Genomic DNA, 24,723 nt, shown 5'->3' with positions numbered 1-24,723 from the left:
TTTTACTCTTTGAAAACGCTTCACTTTAGGTGAAGGCAAAGAAGGCAACACATTAAATGAGCCGTTAAGTGACTTGGGATCATCGAATTTTGATTCCGTTAGATCCAAATTTACCTTGATTTTGTTATTTGAATGGCACTTGTTGGCTTCTTTTGACGTGGGAGGCTCTGTGTTAGGCAGGATGATCTCAGATTAAGGAATAATTTTTATTACAGGTGTACTCTATTTCGAAAAAGACACTGATGAAGCCTGCATGTCGTAAACGAAATGCGTATCTGTCAGAATAATAAAAAAGTTAGTCAAATTCAACAGGAAAAAAGTTGGTTTTTTCATCCAATATTTTTAAAATCTATTAAGACACTAAACAGAAGAACTTTAGGCAATTATGAGCACTATGACGTATGGCCCTTTTACCCCGTGAAAAATGGCCCGTCTTACCCCTAGGTAACAATTTACATTATTTTGCTTTTATCTCTTAATCCGTACTATTTTATATACCTTTTCCGCCACACACAGAACAAGAATTGCCCAATTAAAGTAAGTGGTAAGAGAAACGTCAAATACATAGCTTTTTTTGCTGAATAACCTTAATTTTGTTGCTGCTGAAATTATATCGCATTAAGACACTGCGAACGAAAAGTTTGTTTTGATTCTAATTTTGACGTTGGATACGGCCGAGTGCCACAGGTTCTCTCGAAAGTGTTTAGATAGTCTAATAAACAAAACATACTGGGGCATTTGTAGAAAATTTAAGGATTTCTTGGCGAAATCGTTGTGGTCCCTCTTACCCCGCCGGGCCTTCTTACCCCTTGTTACCCTATTGCTACAATCGCCTTTTCCGAAGTGTACAACTACAATGAAAAAACAATAAAAATCTAGATTTTTATCGTATTAATTTTGCTTCATTTCATCACATTTTACGTGACTGCCATTCTCTAGCGATTATTGCGCTTCTGCGCTTAAAATTATGGTGGCCCAACCATGACTACTCAAGTGGTCCGACCTGTACAAATAGCGCTTTTCTAGTATTTCACCTTCGCCTTCCTAAACACCTTACTGGAGGGGATTTTTCTATTGTCTTCGTGTGCAGCAAAACACACTTCCTACATTTTCAAAATTTATCTCGATAATTGCATTTCATGATTCATTTCTTGAAGAAAAGTTCATTGCGCCTGGAAAACTTTTTTTTGTAAGATTTAGTCACTGAATTCAGTACGGGTGTTTTGAATACACGATTGAAACTAACAATATTGTGAAAAGTTAGCTGTCACAGTAAGAAGTTTAACAATGGTTGTATCATAGATATCATGAGTTACCAAAACTGTAAAATCGCGATGGCCCAACCATAACAGTGGCCCGACGATAACGACAATACCCTAATCTTTTGACTGTGATTGTTGTTAGTTTATTCAACCTTCGTTGGGACAATTGTTTGTTGATATCGACTTAATATAAAATAAAGAATAAAAAATGACACAATTGGAGTATACTACTAGGAATACTTACTTTCCTCCTTTACTCCTTGCGGCTGAGAACATTGCAAACTTTCATACTCTGTTCTCCCAAAGCTAGCGCTATAGATAGCAATCCTTGAATAGGGATTGCAAATTAATTGTATAACATCGTTTTCACACGCTATTTTACTTCGAAATTCATCTGTAAATAAAAAGTAGAAAAAACAGAAGTAGCTGTAGTAAAAGTGCAGGGAAATATGTTACTGAACAGCATTTAATTTCTAATCCTAGTCTTATATTCTTTTTTTTGTTTGCCAGTTGAAATTTGGTTCTTAAGCTTATACTATACTAGCTATTATTACACTGATAACCCAATTTCGTGCAAATGAATACCCGTGTGTTGGCGGTACCATTTGTTCACGCGTTCGCGGTTGCCTGTCCGTCAATTTGCGGGTATGTGGCATTCGTGATTCCTGATGTTTACGTTTTAAAATTTATCCAGTAAATTATGATAAATCGTAGCGATAACTCAAGAATTTTCAGATATTTCACTGCCACACTAAGCCACTTTTTAAATTTTAAATGTATAATTAACCTTACATTAAAGTACACTGGTAAGTAATTTCCTGACGTTCCCTGTACTACGGCGTAATGGAGAGTGCGATGATGTTGTAACATGCTATAATTTGACGTTTTCCGAAAAAAAATTGTTTTAAAATTGTCATATTTTTAGCAAGTCAAGTACTCAATTTAGGCAAATTTCAAGTACTCTTTTAACAAATTTGATTATTTTTGTTACTTTATTTAGTTAAATTTATTTAGTACCTGTAGAGAGTTTCAATGAGGAAATGGGAATATCCCCGCGAGAAAATAATTTTTTTTTGTCAAGCAAATATTTATATCGGAAACATTTGATCATTTTTCTCCAAATCACCCTAAATATGAGTTCTTATAAGTTTAAATCATTTCTTTTGTAACAAATATAATCTAGAATCAATTTGAAACTAAAAAATAATTTTGGCCAAAAATCGCAATTTTCCGACTATTGTGTAATGTATCGAAAACAAAATACATGAAAGGAAGAGGTACTAGAGAAGTTAATGCTGACCTCCCTCCCCGGATTCATTTGGACGGTGATGAAATCGAGGTGGTAGAAGAGTTCGTGTATCTGGGCTCACTGGTTACCGCAGACAACCGCGATCGAACAAAATTCGCCACGGCACGAAGTTAACAATCTATAAGACGCTGATTAGACCGGTAGTCCTTTCCGGGCATGAGGCATGGACTATGCTTGTGGAGGACCAACACGCCCTTAGTATTTTCGAACGGGAGGTGTTGCGCACCATCTATGGCGGAGCGCAGATGGAAGACGGAACGTGGAGGAGGCGAACGAACCATGAATTGCATCAGCTGCTTAGGGAACCACCCATCGCTCACACCGCAAAAATCGGTCGCCTACGATGGGCTGGGCACGTCGAGAGGATGTCGGACGACAGCCCGGTTTTTTAAAAGTTCTCAATGATGATTCGACTGGAACGAGATGGTGGGGCGCGCAGCGAGTAAGATGGATCGATCAAGTGGAAGGCGACCTGCGGAAAAAAGAAATCGGTACTTTTTTTAAGGGTGAATGTGTACTGTTTACATTGTGTATATTGCACTAGCATAATATACTCAATGTAAACAGCGATCGTTGCGAAGATGGAGTCGGATGAATGGGATGAGGAAATCATGCGTGTAGAACTGAAGCCCCAGAAGCAGTCGGAAGTCTGCCTTTACGTCTCGTCACCCATGATAAGGCAATGCAGTTTCATGAACACCTGGGAGCAAACCTTATCATGGATGACGAGACGTATAAGCAGGTCTTCGACTGCTTCTGGGGCTTCAGTTCTACACTGGTCCCATGTCTCTAAAGCGTTGAAAAGCAGAGCGGGATGGTATATCTAAAGAAAACATCTACGTCCACTTCTGAGATCACACAATAGTTCTACGGTTTCCTGACTGGACATGGCTTCATTTCATCACACGAAAGATGTTCTGGAGTGGTACAAGACTAAGGAGCCCAATTACGTGTCAAAGGATTTGAATCCTCCGGACGCACCGGTACTATGGCCTACGGTACTTCGAAAACAAGGGACCGTTAATCTTCCTGCTGTACTTCAATGATGCCAACCACGTTCTTAAAGGCCCACGTTTATCCTACTCCAAGGTATCAAGGTATCATTCACTCCAAGGTCGATGCAATCCGTCTTCAACGAGAGCTTGACACCTTTATGGATCGGTGTAACTTGAATTGCATGCTCGTGAATCTTGAAAAATGCTCCATTATATCTTTCGCCCGAATCCGTCAACTTGTGATTTTCAAGGCTGGTAAACGGCTGAATAATGCGTACCGTCGGTGCCTTGTGCACGTGCAGGCATAAAATAGACCCTACAGTGGTTCATAGCCTCTTATTCAGCAACTCCTATTCCTACCTCCTCGTGGTACCAGCCGGGATACGAGCAACTTTGGTGGAGATCGGGTAACCAACCCCGGTGGAAGCCAAGGTCGTATGCTGACAGGAAAGGACGGCTCTTTCGAGCTTCGTTGGCCCTCAGGCGAAACAGGGGTTGGTGTAGCAGGCTTTGCAAGCCGTCACCACGAAACATACTAAAGCACGGAACGAAGAACAAATAAATTCTTACTGGAACAATCGGAACAGACCCACGCGACGAAAAAGGACTATGGCTTGGAAACTCGGGACGTGGAACTGCCGATCTCTCAACTTCCAAGGGAGCACTCGAGTGCTCTCCGACGTATTGAAGAGCCGCAAGTTCGACGTCGTAGCGCTGCAGGAGGTGTGCTGGAAGAGCTCAACGGTACGTACGTTCAGAGATGGACATACCATCTACCAGAGCTGCGGTAACACACACGAGCTGGGTACAGCTTTCATAGTGATGGGCGAGATGCGGAAACGGGTGATTGGGTGGTGGCCAATCAATCCTCGAATGTGCAGGTTGAGAATCAAGGGCCGATTCTTCAATATAAGCATCATCAACGTGCACAGCCCTCACCTCAGAAGTACCGATGACGACAAGGATGAATTCTACGCGCAGTTGGAGAGTGAATACGACCGCTGCCCAAAACATGATATCAAGATCGTCATCGGGGATTTCAATGCTCAGGTCGGCCAGGAGGAGGAATACAAACCGGTGATTGGAAGGTTTAGTGCACACCAGCGGACCAATGAAATGGGCCTAAGACTTATCGACTTTGCCGCCTCCAAGAATATGGCCGTACCTAGTACCTTTTTCCAGCACAGAATCCATCACAAGTACACCTGGAGGTCACCAAATCAGACAGAATCGCAGAACGACCACGTTTTGATCGACAGTCGGCACTTCCCAGAGACTATCGACGTCAGATCCTATCGAAGCGCTAACGTTGACTCGGACCACTACCTAGTGATGGTTAAGATGCGCCCAAGACTCTCCATTGTGAACAACATCCGGTACCGACGCCAGCCTCGGTTAGATCTCGCGCTGCTGAAGCAGCCAGACGTCGCCGCAAACTACGCGCATTCATTCGAAGCTGCGCTGCCGGAAGAGGACGAGCTGAACGAAGCCCAACTCGAGAACTGTTGGAACACTATCAAAACAGCCATCAGCAGTGTAGCGGAGAGCTCCATCGGGCATGTGGCCCGGAATCAGCGGAACGATTGGTTTGACGATAAATGTAGGAGGGTGATGGATGAGGAGAACGCTGCGCGGGCGGCCAAGATGCGCAGTGCCACACGTCAGAACGTGGAAAGACACAAGCAGAAGAAGATGCAGCGAAACCAAATCTTTCGGGAGAAAAAGCGCTACCTGGAAGAGCAGGAATATGCAGAGTTGGAGCGGCTGCGTCGTTCTCAGAAAACGTGAAAGTTCTACCAGAAACTGAACGGATCCCGGAAAGGCTTTGTGCCGCGAGCCGCAATGTGTCGGGATAAGACTGGCAGTATTCTGACAGACGCTCGTGAGGTGACCGATACCTGGAAGCTGCGCTTCGACGAACACCTGAATGGCGCCCAGGCGGAGAACCATGGCGGCGAGGAAAGCGATTTCGACGGTGCAACAAACGGGGAAGAGGTGCCAGCCCCAACGATAGGCGAAGTTAAGGAGGCTATCATGCAGCTGAAGAACAACAAGTCAGCTGGAAAAGATGGCATCGGAGCGGAGCTTATTAAAATGGGACCAGAAAAGCTCGCCGTTTTTCTACACCGACTAATTGTTAGAATTCGGGATACGGAACAGCTACCGGAGGAGTGGAAAGATGGGGTTATCTGCCCGATCTATAAAAAGGGCGACAAGCTGGATTACCGTTCTCAATGCCGCCTATAAAATGCTGACCCAAATCATTTTCCGCCGACTATCATCAATTGCGAATAGATTTGTGGGAACTTATCAGCTTCGTCGAAGGTTAGTCTACAACGGGTCAAATATTTACACTGCGGAAAATCCTTCAAAGGGGCCGTGAATACAGAGTTCTCACGCATCATTTGTTCGTTGACTTCAAAGCCGCATATGATACCATCGACCGGAAAGAGCTATGGAAAATCATGGACGAGAACAGCTTCCCCAGGAAGCTCATCAAACTGATTAAATCTACGATGGATGGTACACAGTGTTGTGTTCAGATTTCGGGTGGATTGTCAAGTTCATTCGAATCACACAGAGGGCTTCGTCAAGGTTCAAGGTTCAAGGCCTGCTGTTCAACATAGCGCTACAAGGTGTTATGAACCGAGCGGATGACCTGCGAGTGCTCGGAGTTTTCGAACGACGAGTGCTAAGAACGATCTTCGGCGGTGTACAGGAGAACGGAGTATGGAGGCGGAGGATGAACCATGAACTCGCACAGCTTTATGGCGAACCCAGTATCCAGAAAGTGGCTAAAGCTGAACGGATACGATGGGCAGGACCAGGGATGGTTCGATCACTTTGACTCAATTTTGATTCATTTGACAGTAGCGTCCTAACCGAGCAAAATTTGACAAATTGATGTATGGGACATTTATAGATAATAACTAGATCTACAATTTTGCTAAATAAAGTGTTGCTGCAACTTTTTTAGTTACGGCGCTACAATGCTAGTACCTCTTTAGTAACTAAATGAACGTTCATTTAGTTACTAATGAGGTACTAGCATTGTAGCACCATGACTATAAAAGATACAGCAACACTTTATTCAGCAAAACTGTAGATCTAGTTATTATCTACAAATGTCCCATACATCAATTTGTCAAATTTTGCTCGGTTAGGACGCTACTGTCAAATGAATCAAAATTGAGTCAAAGTGATCGAACCATCCCTGGGCAGGACATGTTGCGAGAATGCCGGACAACTACCCGGCAAAGATGGTGTTCGCCTCAAATCCGGTAGGAACAAGACGACCAGGAGCGTAGCGAGCAAGATGGTTAGACCAGGTGGAGCGAGATCTGGCGGAGAGTACTCGGTGTCCGAGGAATTGGAGAGCGGTAGCCCTCAACCGAGTTACATGGAGAAACTTTGTTCAACAGGCTTTGTCTTAGGACGGCAAGCCACCTAAGTAAGTCAGTAAGTAAGTGATTTTCAATTACAAGCTCGATGGTACTGAAATCCAACGTGTCAATCAGGTGAAGGATCTCGGCGTTATCTTGGACAGTCAGTTATCGTTTAGACAACACATTTCCTACATTGCGGACAAAACATCCAGAACTCTAGGATTTGTCTTCCGCATCGCTAAAAGCTTCGTATCTACGTATATTGTCTCAAGGTATTATACTGCTCGCACATCCGTTCGACTCTCGAATACGGTTCCATTTTCTGGCATTCGTATCAAAACGGAATGGCCAGGATTGAGTCGATTCAACGCCGCTTCTTACGTTTTGCGCTGCGTTATCTACCTTGGCGAGATCCGTTCCGATTGCCGAGTTACGAGAGACGACGCCGATTGATCCATTTGGAGACACTTGGGTGCGTAGGAACGTCGCGACGGCTTTGTTTGCTGCTGATATGTTGCAAGTAGGAATGTGAATACCATTTCAACGCACCAACTACGGACAGAACAGTGCTATGACCGGAGTACAGCGAATCTTCGATAGAGTTGCCGCTATTTTTGATTTTAATCTGCCACGTGAAACTATCCGCCGAAACTTCGCTGTGTTTTTCTCTATCAATGACGTTTAAGAAAATATTTGTAATTTTTTTGACTGTGTGACTGTTAATAGTATAAGAAACCATCATTAGGACAACTGTAGTCTGTTGATGTTGAATAAATAAATAAATAAATAAATAAACATCCCATGGAAGTGAAATTGGAGGGAGATGTGAAGAAAAAAAGGATGAAACAAGGTAAATAATATGATTCGGTTTATGCGCTAAACTTTCAGTGACGATGACCGGTTGAATGAGTGAATTTTGTGGATTCTCTTCTTGTGATGCAACTCGATTTCGGACACCAATGGTTTCAAACCATACCTACCTGGTATTCTACTATAAAATTGAATTCAAAACCAAACTCTGCAATTAATAATAAACCTTTCTATTTTATAATTGATTTTTTTATATATATAGATTTTTATGTGATTGCCAATGTAAAATTGTTTTTAATTTTAAGTATTATTATCGCAGTCCAAATTGGGGAAAAGTATCTGTGTAGTGCAGAGACCACTGGAATTCAATGCCAATGCTGTCACTTTTTTGTTTCCATTTTTAGCTCGGCTTGCAGCGAAGAAAAAACAAAGCGTTTCTAGATTCAACCATACAACGCAAGCATTATGGTCTTTTCCTTCCCGGCTATGGATTCAAGAGCAACGGACCGTATCAGAAACGATTCAGAATGTTGGGCACATAGCCGTTATCTGTGATACTTACATGGTCTACACTTATAAGCTACTTCTACGAACTTCCGATGGCCTGGACAGGGATCACCACCGAAAGTTTTTGGTGAGGCCAAAAATTTACAGTGCCGTTTTTTCTGGCAGGCTTCCACCACCGTTTGCAGGAGCGAATACTGAAACAAGATAGAGAAACGGAGAAACATTTACTATTAAAGTGCAAATATTAAGCTGTACATAGATACAATTGGGTTGCTGAGAAAATAATCGAACAAGGATTAGTTTCCATGCGATTATATTCTATACGACTTGTAACAATTTTTACGAGTACCTTATTTTCCATGTGATTTTTCCGTATGGATATAGCCTTTCTTATTACGAAGCAATGAGATAAGCTCAAATTAATCTGATTATTTAGCCTATCATGGAAATGCATTAGGCTACGAGATAGCAATACTTATAAGCCGCTTTTCGTTAGCGGAAGAGACACTCAGACCATCGGCATAAAGATTAGAATTATACCGTAGAGTTTACTGCCCTAGCAAATGTACTTCGTCAGTAAAAGTTACGGTCAAATTTACTGTTTTTATTTTTAATTAGATCCTTGCATTAGCTAAAAGAGCCCTTGTCATAAGGGATATAATTTGGAAAATTCTAGTAGAATCGTTCCAAACTGCGCTTGAAGGGAAAAAGGACATCATAAATCACAGTAGAACAAAGTCCTGAAACTCAGCAGGACTTGCTTACAAAATAAACGTCTTCCTGTCGTGGTTAACACATTAAACTGCCGCCTGTTGAAGGTTTTCTTCTCGCAAGCTTGTTTAGCGTTTATGCCTACAAGTACCAACCACGCAACGATGCGTTTCAATTAATATTCATCTTGTTAAATTTATGTCTTGAAGGGTTTAATTTATTGAATTCATTATGGCAACCTCTCAAGCCAAGACGGGTAGCTTGATAGCTCAATGCCGCCGGTAGTTGACATCAAAATCTTTTTATTGTCTGCTTGTGCTACAAGCAAAAAAAACCACGCCAGACTTCGACAGCAGCCAAAAATATTCGAGTTGGCGTTGGTCTTAATGGTGTACTTGAAAAGGTTATAGGTATAAAATCCATGGTGTTTTATATTTTGTGTGTAAAAGTATCCAACAGTTAGTTTTTACTTTTTCTTTTCTGCACTTAAACCAATATAGAAAAAACTTAAACTAAAGATTATTACTAAGAATTTATTTCCGTTTTGCGAAAATTGATAAATTGAGTCCTAAATCGAAAAGACTCCATGGAAAATCCCAACAGAACATTCTGTGCGCAACGTTTCGTAGCGTCTCACCAACACCTTCAACTGCAGCGATAATGTGCACCTTTTGTGTACCAGTCTTGTTTGTATGACGCGACAAGAACATCGAAACAGACTGAGATATGCTCGTAATTGATTTTGCTTGAAGATTAGTTCGTTTTTGCTATTTTCCACTTAGAATAAATTAGTTTAATCTAAAACTTACAACTAGTATCACAGTGTTAAAACTTACAGTTGGTATTGCAGTGATAAAACTTATAACTAGAACGACAACTACCCAAGATATGACGTCATAGTCATCATCGGAGAGCTCAACGCTTAGGTTGCTTAGGTTGGAGAAGGAATTCATTCGGTTATTGGAAAGATCAGCGCACACCCACTTACGAACGAAAACGACCCTCGACTCATTGACTTCGCTGCCTCCAAAAATATGGCCATATGAAGTACCTACTTCCGGCACAGCCTTTCATATCGGTACACCTGGAGATCACCACATCAGATGCACTCACAAATCGACCACGTTCTGATTGATGGAATGCCTTGAGGCTGCGCTGCCGAGTGTGGGAGAGCACCCCTCTCGAGGGCTGCTAGCATAACGTTAAAGCAGCCATCAACAGCACAGCGGAAGGTGCCATTGGGTTCGTTGAGAACTGTCGACGTAACGACTGGTTCGAAGAGGAATGCCAGAGAATGTTAGACGAGAAGAGTGCAGCGCAGGCGACGATGTTGTAGCAGGGGATCCGTCAAAACGTGGAACGATATAGACAGAAACCGGGTTAAGAAGCGCTGCCTGGAAGAAATGGAGTACAAGGACATGGAACAGCTGGATCCTTCTGAAGAAACGCATAAATTCTATTAAAAACTGAACTTATGCCGTAAAGGCTTTATGCCGCGAGCCGAAATATGTTGAGATAAGGACGGAGGGATCTTGTCGGATGAACGTAAGGTGATCGAAAGGTGGAAGCAGTACTACAATGAGCGCCTGAATAGCGCGGAGACGGAATATCAAGACAGCAGAGAGAATGACTACTTCAGTACGGTGGATGATGGTGATGTGCCGCCCTTCGCGATAGGTGAAGCGATCGAAGCCATCAAGCAGCACAAGAACAACAAAGCAGCATGGCATCGCAACGGAGCTTATCAAGATGGGCCCGGATAGGCTGGTTACCTGTCTACAACGGCTGATAGTCAGGATCTGGGTAACAGAGCAGCCACCGGAGGAGTAGAAGGAGGAAGTAATATGCCCAATATACAAGAAGGGCGATAAGTTGGAATGTGAGAACTATTGAGCGAGCATCATTTTCAACGCCGCCATAAAGTGCTTTCTCAGATTATCTTTCAGTGTCTATGCTAGCAAGTAGATTCGTGAGAAGTTATCAAGCCGGTTTTGTGGACGGGCGATCGACAATGGATCAAATCTATGTGCTGCGACAGATTCTCCAAAACTGTCACGAATACCAAGTCCCTGCGTACCACCTATTCATAGTTTTCAAGATAACCTACGTTACTATCGACCGTATCGAGCTGTGGAAAATTGTGGACGAAAACGGCTTTCCTGGGAAGTTGATAAGACTGATTAGGGTTACGATGGATGGTGTACAGTGCTGCATGAGGATTTCGGGCACGTTATCCAGCCCGTTTAAAATACGCAGGGGACTTCGACAAGGCAGTGGTATTTCCTGTCTCCTGTTCAACATCGCACTAGAAAGTCCCTACTAGCACTGCAGTTACAAAGTTACTTGCAGTTACTTGTTGTGGCAATTAATTTATGACTAATTTCAGTTTTTAATAAGTTGCTGCAACTAAAAGTGCTAACAGTGTGCTGCTTGGGGTGTTATGAAACATGCGGGTTTTAACACGCAGGGCACGATCTTCAATAAAGCTAGGCAATTTATCTGTTTCGTTGACGACGCGTCAACGTGGCTGAATGACAAGACGGGGTTTCTGAAAAGGGAGATAAGATAGCCATTGACAAGGGAGAGGCTAAGAAAAGCCAAAAAGTCTTTATCTCGTTTTATAGAGATTACCGAAGACAGAATTCACAAGTGGTTGGGGAATACCAGGGGGAAAATCTGATAAAGGGTGTAAAGACATTCAAATGAAGAAAAAGGGTTTTTGTTTTTGCATTATGTAGTCGTTGATAATTAATAAATACAATAACAGATGTATTAGTGATTGAGAGACAAAGCGGCCCCGTGTAATGCCGGGCACTCAGCTAGTACTTCATTTATACCTATGAGTTTTGTTTTTATGCTTCCAATATTTTGCAGACCTTCAACACCATCCAGCAGCAGCTGGAAACCGATCGCCTCAGAGGTCACTCTGCTGGCGCAGCCACGCTAAACGATCTGGCGATATACAGCTTGGACTGTCGCACGGTTCCCTGCTGGTCGCGACGTGGACGTGGAGCAGTGAAGGTTGAATTAATGGTGAATACGTCTAAAAGTACCTGTTCGCAGGAGGAACCGAGCGCAATCGAGCTCGCATAGGCAATAGTGTGGTAGTCGATGCTGACGAGTTCGAGATGGTGGATAAATTTGTATACCTCGGGTCGTTGGTGATGTCGGATAACAACTGCAGCAGAGAAATATGGAGACGTATTCTTGCTGGAAGTCGGGCTTACTACGGAGTCTACATGATCCTAAGGTCTGGTAAGCGTACCAAATGTACCATGTATAAGCGTTCATAAAACCGGGTATGAAACGTGGATAATGCCCGATGAGGACTTGAAACCGCTGGCCGTTTTTGATAGTCGTGTGCTTAGGACGATCTGGTGGTGTATGTGAGAACGGTGTATGGCGGAGTAGGAAGAACCACGAGCTGGCGCAGCTCTTCGACAAACTCAGCATCCGGAAATTTGCTAAAGCTGGAAGGGTACAATATGCGGGATATGTTGCCGAGAATGTCGGACAACAAATCTGCAAAAATGGTGTTCGCGTCGAATCAGATTGGTGCCAGACGTAGTGGCGCAGTGTGCTCGATGGTTAGACCAAGTGGAACTAGGCCTGGCAAGTGTGGGACATTCGAGAAATTGAAGACGGACAACCATGGACCGAGTTTGTGGCAGAACATTGTTATGCAGGTGAAAGCCTAAAGAGCAACGAACGACTTCCCGTGTAACGTTTATAAGTCTTGCATATGGGTGTATGTTATAAGGTTCCTATAACCTAACACCAGACCAGTACGATAACTCCTAAAACTATTCTTTCGAGGATGCAGTCCCCGTGTCCAACTTTATGCCTCTGTTTCAATATGCTGCAGATTTACTACCAGAACGTGCGTGGACTTCGAACCAAAATCGATGACTTTTTTATTGCTGTAACAGAGTTAAAATTCGTTATAACCATTTTGACAAAAACCAAGCTTGGCGAGAAGATTCACTCGTAATTCTTCGTAGGTTTTTTGTTTTCCAGAAAACCCAAAATGTTGGTGCAAAAGCCTCCGATAGAGCAATAATTACAAGGCGATTACTCAAAACAAACCTCATGTATTTTTTTCGCACAAATTTTAAAGTAGATTAGGCTATCAACAATAGATTTTTAACTATCAACAAAAATTGTTGCTGAAAAGAAAGATTTAGCGAGCAGCCACATAATGTTTTGTTTAATTTTCAAAACTGAATCGTTGGTAGGAGTGAAAGTGCTTGGTTAACCCTTATTTAAAAATTTACTTAAAAGTAAATTGCAGCTCTTGCTTGATGTTAAATGGCAAACAGTTCCCATTGGCGATCTAATTTTAAACGAAGTTGCCTCCCCGACACTTTGTGGCCACTAGTTTGTATAGGAAAGCGCCATGTGTGCTAAGTCCGTTTAAAACGTCGAAAGCTCACCATTTAAAGGGGCCCTGCTCTAGCGAATTGACGTCTCCTGTGCTGGTGGTTGGTTGGTGAAAGAGAATTTGCTTATGCTAAGTGTGGATGGACTACTATGTACGAAGAAAATATTTGTATTTCAATTAACTTTTCTCTAGGCTAAGTTTGGCACACAATCTGGAAGCCAAGAGCCCTTTCAGTGCCAGTGCTCTGTCGTGTAGTTTGTGCAAAAAATGTGGCTTTGGGCTTGCTTTAGAATGGACGACACAAGTTTTTGCGGGTTCAGTAGAGGGTGAACCTATATTAATATTCTTTACATGAGAAAGTTAGTTGATGCTTGCAATGTGGGATCGGTCATAAAATGTTGGAAGACCTTCTATAGATGGGGAGGTATATGATTGTTAGAGCACATTCAATCTATTTAATCTCAAGTCGACTTATAGGGAAAGTTTTCATATCAGTCCTGGTGATAGTATAGGAAATTTATTCATGCCATCACAAGGAAAACGGCTTAAAGTATGGATTAATTCGAAGCGGGTGATCGAATCAACCATTACTCCAGATCCATGCCCTGTTGTGGAGTCTTTTTAATTGGAATTAATCCTTTTATCGTGCAAAGCAAAAACAGTAAGCTGATCCGTTATAGAAGGGTACAGCTGCGGTTAAATTCACAGCTTAAAAAAATATTATGCAAATATCTATGATTAAATCTTGTTCATCACGACCAAGCATTATCGCTGACCAGCGGTTTTTGTTTTCCTACCAACCTTTCCACGGTTTGCAGCCTGGCAGTGGCAGTTGAAAATGTGTACGATACTGAAAACACTTTAACCGAGCAGATTTGGTTCATTTACTAATGGGAAAACGATGCTTGCGTTTGGCCGCGGCGCGGTGTAAAGCAGACTCGGCTGCTGAACGTTCTTCCACAGTGTACCGCGCGATTCCACCAACCAACCACGTTATTTGCGAGGGTGCTTGAATAAACCTCGGTTGTGTTTACCCAAAGGATAAAATTAAATTGATTAAATTTTGCGATTGGGAGGGTCGCTGTATTTGGGTTGTGCAGTCGGGCTGCCATTATTGCAATGTTTTATGTTATGTGATACAAATTTAGATGAGCTCTGTACCATTAGTATTTTGACTAATGTTGAATTTGTCCTTGATAAAAGCAACATTTATGAATACATACAAACAATTTGAACATCCGTTGTAATTTAGCAGCCATTTGAAGCGGAGTTTCCCTTGTTCTTTTTGAGATTTTTCAACGAAGGGTGAGAAAAAATCAGACATGTTTCACGCACAGAATGAAAGTTTTTTTTTGCATATTTTTCAATAGAAGTAAAGCGCTGTTAATATCAATCCCTAGACATGAAACTCTTTTCTTTCGGATGGTTATGGAACACATTTCACGTTAGCATGTAACTATGGATGAACGATAAGTTTGATTTTTACTGACTAGTAAACTGACTAGACTGACGATTTTTACTAGACTAGTTTCATTGATTCTACGTGAATAGTGATTATAAGCTACTAATAAATTTCATAGTGGTCATTGTTGGACAACGTGACCGTCCGATTGATGAGCATGACATTACTTCAAGCCGGTGAAGAAAAATTTAATGTTGGATGAACCGTCTACCTATGATGGACCTTCCACATAACACACATTTTGTTTATAAACTATTTATTACCTACATTCATAGTTCTATGTCAACCCCGCGTTTGTGCGCCTAGGCATAGAGTCAATTTCAATTGAGTGGTTAAGTTTGGCCACAGGCCAGATGTTGCCCGTTCGTGGAAGAAGATAGAAAGGTGCGTTTTATCGACTCTGTTGATACAGTGTCTATTTCCGGTCATTAGACGTATAGTTTGCAGATTTGGTGACGGTGATTGCGGTTGTTCCTTCCGGTTTTGAAACTTGACCTTCTGTTTTTTCAAACGACAAACTTCACAATCTGCCTAAGAGTAGGTACATGACAATTGCGAGGATAGTTAGTGCCGTATCTCGAGGCATGTGCAATATTTAATCCCCTGTGTTTGATTGTGCTTTCTACCTTTGAATCAATTCAACATACTTGTTCCAATGATCGAAACACACCAATATTATCATAAATATTTGGTTTAAATTTATATTGTTAAAATTTCCAAAATACTCGTGATGTATAATGGGTCTCCATCGATATCAAATGATGAAGGCGCATGGTTATTTTTGAGCCAACGGCAACGGATTACCGGGAAATTCATTGTATAAAAAGAAGAAGATTTTATAATGTAGCCTGAGTGGCATTATCTTCATAAAAATAATTGCATTTAGAAACTTATACTGAATAAATACGCATGCAGGGAGCTATATCTCTGCATATTAGTATTGATAGAAGGAAATGCTTATCAAGTTAGGGACTATATTGGCACACTTCATTGTGTCTGAATTTTAATTTCAGGTATAATAAATTTTAATTTGTCACGAGGTTTTCAACCCACCGTAAATTTCACATGTGCATAATATTTCTCGATATAAATTTTCAAACTATGGTTCATTATGTGAGCCGTTCCGAATTATAGTGGTCTATTGACCATTTTTGTCAAAAATGAGATTTTTGCATAAATCGCAACTTTATCGATAGATGTACTATATAAACACTAAAAATTACAAAATAGTAGGTTTCCAACATGCTTTTTCTAATGATGAATTTTTGGTCCGGAACAGAATGACCATTCTGTTCCGCATTATAGTGGTCTATGTGCATGGGACTTACTTGTGACAGAGATTGAGCTAAAACTCCCATAATTTGGGCATTCAGTGCGAGTAGTTAATAAGCGTAAGTCGACTATTGTTTTTTTTGGTGCCGAGTGAACTCCCCCTCCCTCTATGGGAGACCCCCCCCCCCACTAATCAGCAAAAGCCTTGTTTTCGTCAAATCCGTTAGTTTTCTTTTGCTTATATCTCCGGAAATATTAAGTCTAGAAAGATACTATTTTCACATTTTTAAAGAAAATTGCCCAAGGAATTCGAAAAAAGTAGTATTTTTTAGCACCAGTGCTGCCAAATATTTTTTAATTCGATTTGAAAACTAAAGTTCTATTTTTCTCTCAATGAATACATTTTAATCTCAAAAGTTCCGACTCCATCGTATTCCACAGATTTTTTTTACATTACATTTTTTTAACGTCACGAAGTATTCCTCGCCGATCCAGAGACAACGTTTTGAAGCAAGCGGCCTCTAATTTCTTATGTAAAACCAAGAGCAAAATATTTTTTTCATGAAGCAGTGAGTCTCTATGCCTTGTTGTCAAAGCATGTATACAGTGAGTAGTAACATTTTCCTGAGCAGTGTTGGCAGCTTTTTAGTTTAAATTTTGGAATTTGGCAACATTGTCAATTTTTTTTTGATTTTTATATAAAAAATCTGGGAAACACGATGGAGTTGGAATTTTTGAGATCAAATTATATTCATTGAGAGAAAAATAGAAATTTAGTTTTTAAATCGAATCAAAAACTATTTGGCAGCATTGATACTAAAAAAAATACTATTTTTTCAAATTCATTGGGCAATTTTTTTTTGAAAATGTGAGAATAGTGCCTTTCTAGACTTAATGATTTCGGAGATATAAGCAAAAGAAAATGAATGGATTTGACGAAAACAGCCCAAGTATCAATTTGGGTTTTATAACATTCTTATGATGGCTTATAAGACCAATTTTGGTCTTAAATCCCGCAATAAGAGTGCAATAAAACTAACATTGGTACTTGGGACGGCTTTTGCTTATAAAAAGGGGCATCAGCCCCTTTGGAATTCTGACCGAATTCGGTAAAAATCCAGGAAGGTCCATTACAAGTTTAACTTTTTCTTGGTCACTTGACGTGGAATGACCCATTTTCAATTCATTCAATATTATTTTATATTTTAACATTATTTTCAATATAGTACAGGGTAAATTTGAACTGCAATTCAAACAAAAGTGTATGAGATAATTTTTCATTCAAACGAATATGAAATTACTCACAGTAGTGAAATGTACTGTTCCGCTTCAAGTTTACCCTCTATATGTTGAAAAAAGTTTTTTTTAGATATAAATCGTTTAGACAATTTAGATATAAAATCGTTTGGAAACTTTAATAAGATGTATTCTTACACAAATCTAAGTGTAACAGTGTAGCTATCTTTCTTCTTCACTTTATCGTCTCATCTCTATCTCAATATTTTCCTGATTTTCATTCCGTTATCGAAACTTGATCTTCTGTTTTTCTACGACAAACTTCGCAGCCAGCTGTTAGAGTACAGGACAATTGCAGGGCAATTTGCTGCGACTATTGATTATTGACTGTAACAGCGCCTCCCAGTCGAGATTCGAATATACGACGACTAGCTTGTTAGATCAGCATCGTATCTCGAGGCCAACTGAGAGGCTACCTCACCTACCACGTCATACAAGATTATCCGGATTTTAGACTCGATTAACCGGGTGGAGAATTTATTTTTAAATCATCATCATTAATCATCAGTGAAAAAATTATAACAAAAGGATTATTATGACTCAAATTATAAAATTACTCTTACCTTCAAGATGGTATGGAAAATAATTAAGAATCTACTCAATGGGTGGCGCTAGTATCTTAGTAATAACTATAACAAGTTGCTTTCTTTGGAAAGGGTGTTTAGGTTACAGTTGCTAATTAACTAGTTAAGAAATTAGTTAATATTTTACTATTTACCATTTATTTATTTATTTATTTATGTGACATAATTGCCTATTAAGTTGTTGCAAGTTTCGATTTAAAAGAATTAGTGAAAAAATGCAACAATTCGGCACCAACTTTTCAAAAGGGCCAATCTGCAAAGTGTAAACAAACCGAGTGAGGGTTTTTTTTCCTATGCTAGTCCAGCAGAAAATAACTCTTACTCGGTTTGTTTACATTTTGCAGGTTTGCCCTTTTGAAAAGTTGGTACCGAATTTTCTTTGATTATACAATTTTCCATGAATCGTGCAAAATGTTTAGAAAGTAACTGGAAATGTGTTCGCGTGACTGAGACCAATAGAATAAGTGAGTTGGTGGGATTTTTCTGGCCTTAGAAGTACCATAAGTAGATGGTAGATGATTTTTTTACAGGCAGTTAACGTAGCTAGAGAAAAAAATTAAGTGTTGAAGTTAACTATTTCTCATACCCTTGTACTGCCCACGGATGCATAGTTGACGTAAAAACCAAAATTACCAAAATGTACTTTTTCGGTCCTACGCACTCTTAACTATGTTGTTCACATGCCCAATACTCAAACAACATATGTTTCTTCGAAAATATTCGAGAAATTTAGGAAAATTGAGCTACTCTGCTATTGGTTTCACGTAATGCTAATGGCTAACGTAATTCCCCGCATAATCAATCAGCATAGTAACCTATTTGTTTTTGTAGCTTTACGCCAAGTTATGTGAATAATCGTTCAAAAAACAGTCTGTTTATTCGCACAAACTGGCGTTCGCATTTTTTAAACACAATAAATGAGGAATGAATCATAAAACCCCATCAGTCCTGCTTTGATTAATAAACTCTATTAAATTGACAGATTATTCGATTCAAAAAGTTTATAGCAAAGATTATATGGCTTTAAACGTTTTTCACGATAAAAATGCGTTTACTCAACAATCAAGGTGCTGGTCGTTACGTCGACTATGCATCAATGGGTAGTGTAGTAGTGAGACAATTTTGTACTATTTTGATATTATCTTAAAACTGGTAGTCATTGGAATAACCTTCCCGAAGACCGCAGCTTTCTAGATAGTCAGCAGCGCAAGATACAGCCTGTTTTTGAATATTACATATACACTAGCGCCACGTAGTGAGACAATTCTGCGCTATTTTCCATACCACCCTAAAGCTGGTAGTCATTTGAATAACCCCTTCCCGAAGACCGCAACTTGCTAGCCGGTCAGCAGCGCAAGATACAGCCATTTACAAATCCCATGGATATAGACCACTATGTTGCGGAACGTTTTGGGGAAAACGGTGAAAATATATATGAAATCATAGTGATCTATGTACATTGGTGTGAATAAATCGTATATTTTGACAAAAGTTGAGATTTTTATGTATTCTCATGTTGAATCACTTTATACACTACACATTAGAACACTTGGTTTCGAGAAAATAATTGTATAGAATTTATTATAGAGTTTTTTAGACAATTGCGTCTCCTGTAAAATTAACTAAATGGTCAATAGACCACTATAATTCGGAGCGGCTCATGTAGTACCATTACCATTATATTTCATTTATAAAAAAGTTATATTTTTGATCTTACTTTTCTTAATTACTGGCTTTACACGAAAATCTCCGAATATCCAGGTTTATTTATTTATATAATTCATCTGACCTTAAAATTGTCTACATGAATAAAATCTTATCCTAAATTAGCTCTACGTAATCTCTGTGCAGACAAGTGTGACGGTACCGTCATCCGGGGCGAGATTGTGCCAAAAAAGCATATATTTTTGTTCTTTAGCTCAGTATACACACAATTTAGGAACTAAGTTGATTTCAAACTGTCAATATATACTAAATTGTTCAATTAACAACTACCGTAGAGATGGTTTAGTTACAATGAAACTTAATTTTACTGGAAGTGCATGAACTTTGGCACAATCTCACCCCTTCTAGGGCTGCACATAAAGTTAGGCTAAAAACCTAAACAGTGGACATTAGCATGTTTATAAACAATATACATAAATATCAGTATAAAGGAGTTCATATGGGGCCGTCCACGAACTGAGTGGACTATTAGGGGCAGAGGGTCGGCCAAAAACAACGCATCATACAAAAAGTATGAACGAAAATAACCCGAAGAGTTCTGAAATAACTAAAAATGAGTTCACAGTCAATTGACAGCCTTTATATAACGAGTAGCATTTCTAGGGTTAACAAGGGGGAGATATATGAAGGGGTGTATCCTAAGGGGGCATACCTATTTGATCATTTAACAAAAGTAACCATTACTTCGTTCGAGAACCCGCGACCGCAGAACTTGCGGCCTATCCCACCCCCCTCCCCCTCTCCTTAAAACTGGCAGTTTATACGCGGTATACTATATTCGTCTTATATTAGAGTGTTTATTCAAAGTATCTGAAATTTCCAGAGAAAAAGTAAAATTTAGTATAAATTATTTAGCAGACCTAAGATGCTGTTTGCTCCAAAATGGATGATGCAATATAGTCTGTCAAAATATTGTGCTCAATAGTAAAGAATGTGAGTGTACTGGTGTATACTGACGTATTTTTGTTGTGTATGTGAAATCCACAAATTGGATCGATCATTATGGCTTGGCACAATCTCACCCCCGTGAAGCTCGAAAAGTACAAAGGTTCGAAAAATATTATTTTCGTAATCAAAACTTATCCAACGCATAATAACCTTTCAATACATTGTAAATGATTAGTTTATATACCTTCAAGATAGCAAGTTGATGCGATTTCTGGTTTGGGTTGGTTTATGCGGGACAAGCGTTTTTTCCGCGTATTTTTGATCGCGAACTTTGAAACCCTGTTTAGGCTAAATAGTTTGCTAATATTATCTGTGTTTCATTCTAAGTTATGAATAAATATGTTATGTTCATCATTATTTTGAATTTAGGACACCAGTTTCTATAGATATAATAAATTTTCACAAATAAACATTTTTGGTTTTTGGCACAATCTCACCCCCGCGGCACAATCTCACCCCGGATGGCGGTACACCAAAGTCAAATAGTTTCTCTATATTTTTGTTGGGAACTTACCACCGCGACCATTATTTTGATCTATTGTAGTGTGTCCTCTTTTAATTTATGCCATGTCGTATCAGTGAGCTATCAAAGTTTGATGAGCCACCTCAACTACTGTCGGCATTTATCCCAATCAGGTGATGCATTTCATATGAAATTTATCACCTGATTAGGAGCAGCATTCCAGATATCGCAGGGCTGAGTCAGCCCCTTATCAAGATATCTATTCCTCTACATTAGAAAAGGTCCTGATACATTCAGTTATCGGTTCGCTATATTCGAACGCAGTCCGATGAAACTGCGTTTGAACTAGTCCAATTGCTCGCAACGGTCGTTGTGATGTGCGAAAATAATCCATAGAAAGCAAGTTTGGAGAGTCGATTTCGCCATAGATAGTTTTTGCCACGAATATTGCTTGTTGCATCTTGCGTCGGTGTTTAAGGGTGTCCAAGTCGAGTAAACGGCACCTATCTACGTAAGCTGGTAAGCTATCAGGATGTTCCCAGGGCAAGTGTCGCAATGCTAGTCGGATAAATCTCCGTTGCACACGTTCAATCCGTAGATTGCATGTTAGCTGCTTAGGAGACCAAACAAGACTACAATTCTCCAGTAGTGGACGTACTAGGGCGCAGAACAATGATTTAAGACAGTGTGGATCCTTAAAGTTCCGATCAATTTTAAAGATCAAACCAAGCTGTCGAGATGCTTTGTAGATAGATGATCAACTCACGATGTAGATTAAACGTCAGTTTGGTGTCCAGCAAGACGCCGAGGTCACTAACTCGGTCCACTCTGCGTAACTCAATACCATCGATAGTGTAACTAAAGGTGATCGGGGTTTTGATGCAGTTAAAACTCATCACTTCACATTTGGCTATGCTTACAATGAGCCAGTTCCGTTTACAACAGTAAGTGCATAAATCAAGCAAACCTTGCAAGCGGCGGCAGTCGTCTACATTTCACATCGAAGCAAACAATTTCAGGTCATCGGCGTACACTCACTTGCAGCCAACTCCCAGCAGCAACGCAATATCGTTAAAGAATAGCAAGAAAAGTAGAGGTCCCATGTTACTTCCTTGAGGGACTCCAGACTTATTGATAAACATCGATGAAACACTACTACCCAGTTTCACACGAAGCACCCTACCACTGAGGTATGAGTTCAGCCATTCAACCATCTGTTGGGAGGTACCAAGTCGAGACAGTTTCCGCAATAGTATTGCAAGGTCAATTCGATCGAAAGGTTAGTCTCATACAACCGCCCGAGCAGAAGCGAAGAGCAAAATAATATCAAAATGTGTTATGGAAATCGAATAACTCAATCAAAATTTGGTCTTGTTTTGGCTGACATAGTTGGTAAAATAACAAAAAATGACATCAAAATTTTGCTCCTTTATGGTCAAAAGAGTAATTACTTGTGTTATTTGAACAACAAAGCAATAACATGACTATATTCAGAGCTTGGAATAACATGTTTTAGTATTATTAAGGGGACATAAATGACTAAATCTTTTGAAAAAATCGTAAATTTTTTATTTCAGATTTTGATTCTGCAGTCTTTTCCGCTTATTTTGATACTAATTCCGTAATGATCCGACCACAGGAAGTGGCCGAAAAACGACCGAACACATTGGAATTCCAGTGCGATGTGGAACAACCTCGCCGGAATAAAACGCCGCTCCTGTAAAACCACGATATTCAAACTTTGTCTTCGTTTAAATTTGTCTTCTTTTTTCTTTTTCTCTGGCTGTGTTTCATTTACAAAGCCTAAAAGTTATGAAAGTCTTTGCCAAGCTTCTACCAACAAAACAAAAAAAAAAGTTTGTTCCGATACGTTGAGTAGTTTGTGAGAAAAAGGTACATAAAGTTTGAAAATCATGGTTTTACAGGAGCAACATTTTATTCCGACGAGGTTGTTCCACATCGCACTGGAATGCTTATGTGTTCGATCGTTTTTCGGCCACTTCCCGTGGGCCGATCATTACAAAATTAGTATCAAAATAAGCGGAAAAGACTGCAGAATCAAAGTCTGAAATAAAAAAATTATGACTTTTAAAAAAAATTTAGTCGTTTATGTCCCCTTAAGGTATTGAATTACAAATCCAGTTGCATATGAGATAATAAAAAATTCTTTTATAAAATATTTATAATCTAAAATCTCTTTAATCAATAAAATAAAATTTTATGAAATATATCGAATGTCATTTTAAAGTCATAATTTGATATGATAACAAAATCAGTCATTGAACTCATCTTACAACCACTGTTTTAAATATCTACTCAATAACAAAATGTGTTATCAAAGTATCTCCATATCTATTCAATGACTTAATATAGCATTTTAACACAGCTTGATATTGTTTTTATATTATTTTGCTCTTCGCTCCTGCTCGGGGGGTGCTTACATACTGAGAATCTTTTCGTATGGTAACTTAGCATCGTTTGCTTTCGTGTCTCGCTCGTTGCATTTTTCCGACAGCGGTTGTTTTAAATCGCCATTTTGAATTCATTTGAGCACACTTAACAATGGTGCGTTTACAAACCGGAAGTTTTATTGAATTCTTATAAACGTGCATTTTAATCGTAAAATCGGTTACCTAGGAACATCGCGCGTTATTTCTATCATATGATTATCAAATATCAAAAGCTTGATAGCTTTTATACAGCTCCCTAATAAAGTAGTCAGAGTTTTTAAGCAAGTTCTATGATCAAAGGATGCCAAACGGTATCTCGCGCCGTTAATGTTTTCGCTTTAATTGCCAATAGGGATGGGAAAACTATGATTAACTACTGATAGTTATCAGTAAGCAATAATATCACTAAGTATCAGTAAGGTTTCGCTGTTATTGATGTTTACTGATACAGTTATATCGTTATATATGTTAGGGAAATCAGCTAGATTAAACTTATCGGCCGGTAGTCGTCGTCATCGTCAGCAGTGTAGAGCCAGGGTGGCTTACGCTATTTCAAGCAGTCGTCTCCATATAACTCGATCTTGGGCCCCTCGTCACTAATTTCCCAGTCATCACAAAAGTCGTAAATAACTTTCGAGTTGGTCAAGCCATCTTGCACGTTGAGCCCTGCGGTTGTTGAAGAGAACTGTTTTCGTCGCACTGCCGTTCGTCATCCTTTCGATGTGCCCAGCCCACCGTAGCCTACCAACTTTCGCCAGTTGTACGATGGGAATCTCTCCAAGTAGTGCCTGTAGTAGCTCGTGATTCATACACTACCACCACTCTCCGCTGTCAGTTTGCACTCTGTCAATTGTCGTCCATAGTACCTTCCGCTCGAACACGGTTTCAAGTCCATAAAGAACTATTGACCTAATGTCGCTATGGTTAATAAGGGGGGTTGTGCAGACTTGTTTTGTCCAGCGCCTCTGTGGTTCAAAGGTACACGGGTACCAGTGAGCGACACGCCCTGGCAGGTGTTGTGGGTTCGAATCCGGTTATAATCTCTGATTACAGCTTGGTTCGACCCATCCACCTTCCAGCATTGGACAAAAGATAGGAGTCACAACGACAACTTGTTAATCATAGCTACCTATTACCCCCCCCCCCTCCTTTCCACTCTTCT

General features: G+C 40.0%; 1 protein-coding gene across 1 annotated transcript in view; it reads right to left on the bottom strand.

The window, feature by feature from the left end:
- Positions 1 to 24,723, bottom strand: part of LOC128739903 (protein eva-1 homolog C) — a 200,749-nt gene that overhangs the window by 30,510 nt on the left and 145,516 nt on the right. Inside the window, exons 4-5 of the mRNA XM_053835405.1 lie at positions 8,325 to 8,463; positions 1,507 to 1,656 (exon numbers count right to left, since the gene is read on the bottom strand). Coding sequence (XP_053691380.1) covers positions 1,507 to 1,656; positions 8,325 to 8,463 — 289 coding nt within the window. The remainder of the gene's footprint in view (positions 1 to 1,506; positions 1,657 to 8,324; positions 8,464 to 24,723) is intronic.

The sequence above is a fragment of the Sabethes cyaneus genome, chromosome 3 (genome assembly GCF_943734655.1).
Source record: "Sabethes cyaneus chromosome 3, idSabCyanKW18_F2, whole genome shotgun sequence".
Lineage (NCBI taxonomy): Eukaryota > Metazoa > Arthropoda > Insecta > Diptera > Culicidae > Sabethes > Sabethes cyaneus.
The sequence above is the reverse complement of the archived record's forward strand: the minus strand, read 5'-3'. Positions and strand labels throughout refer to the sequence as shown.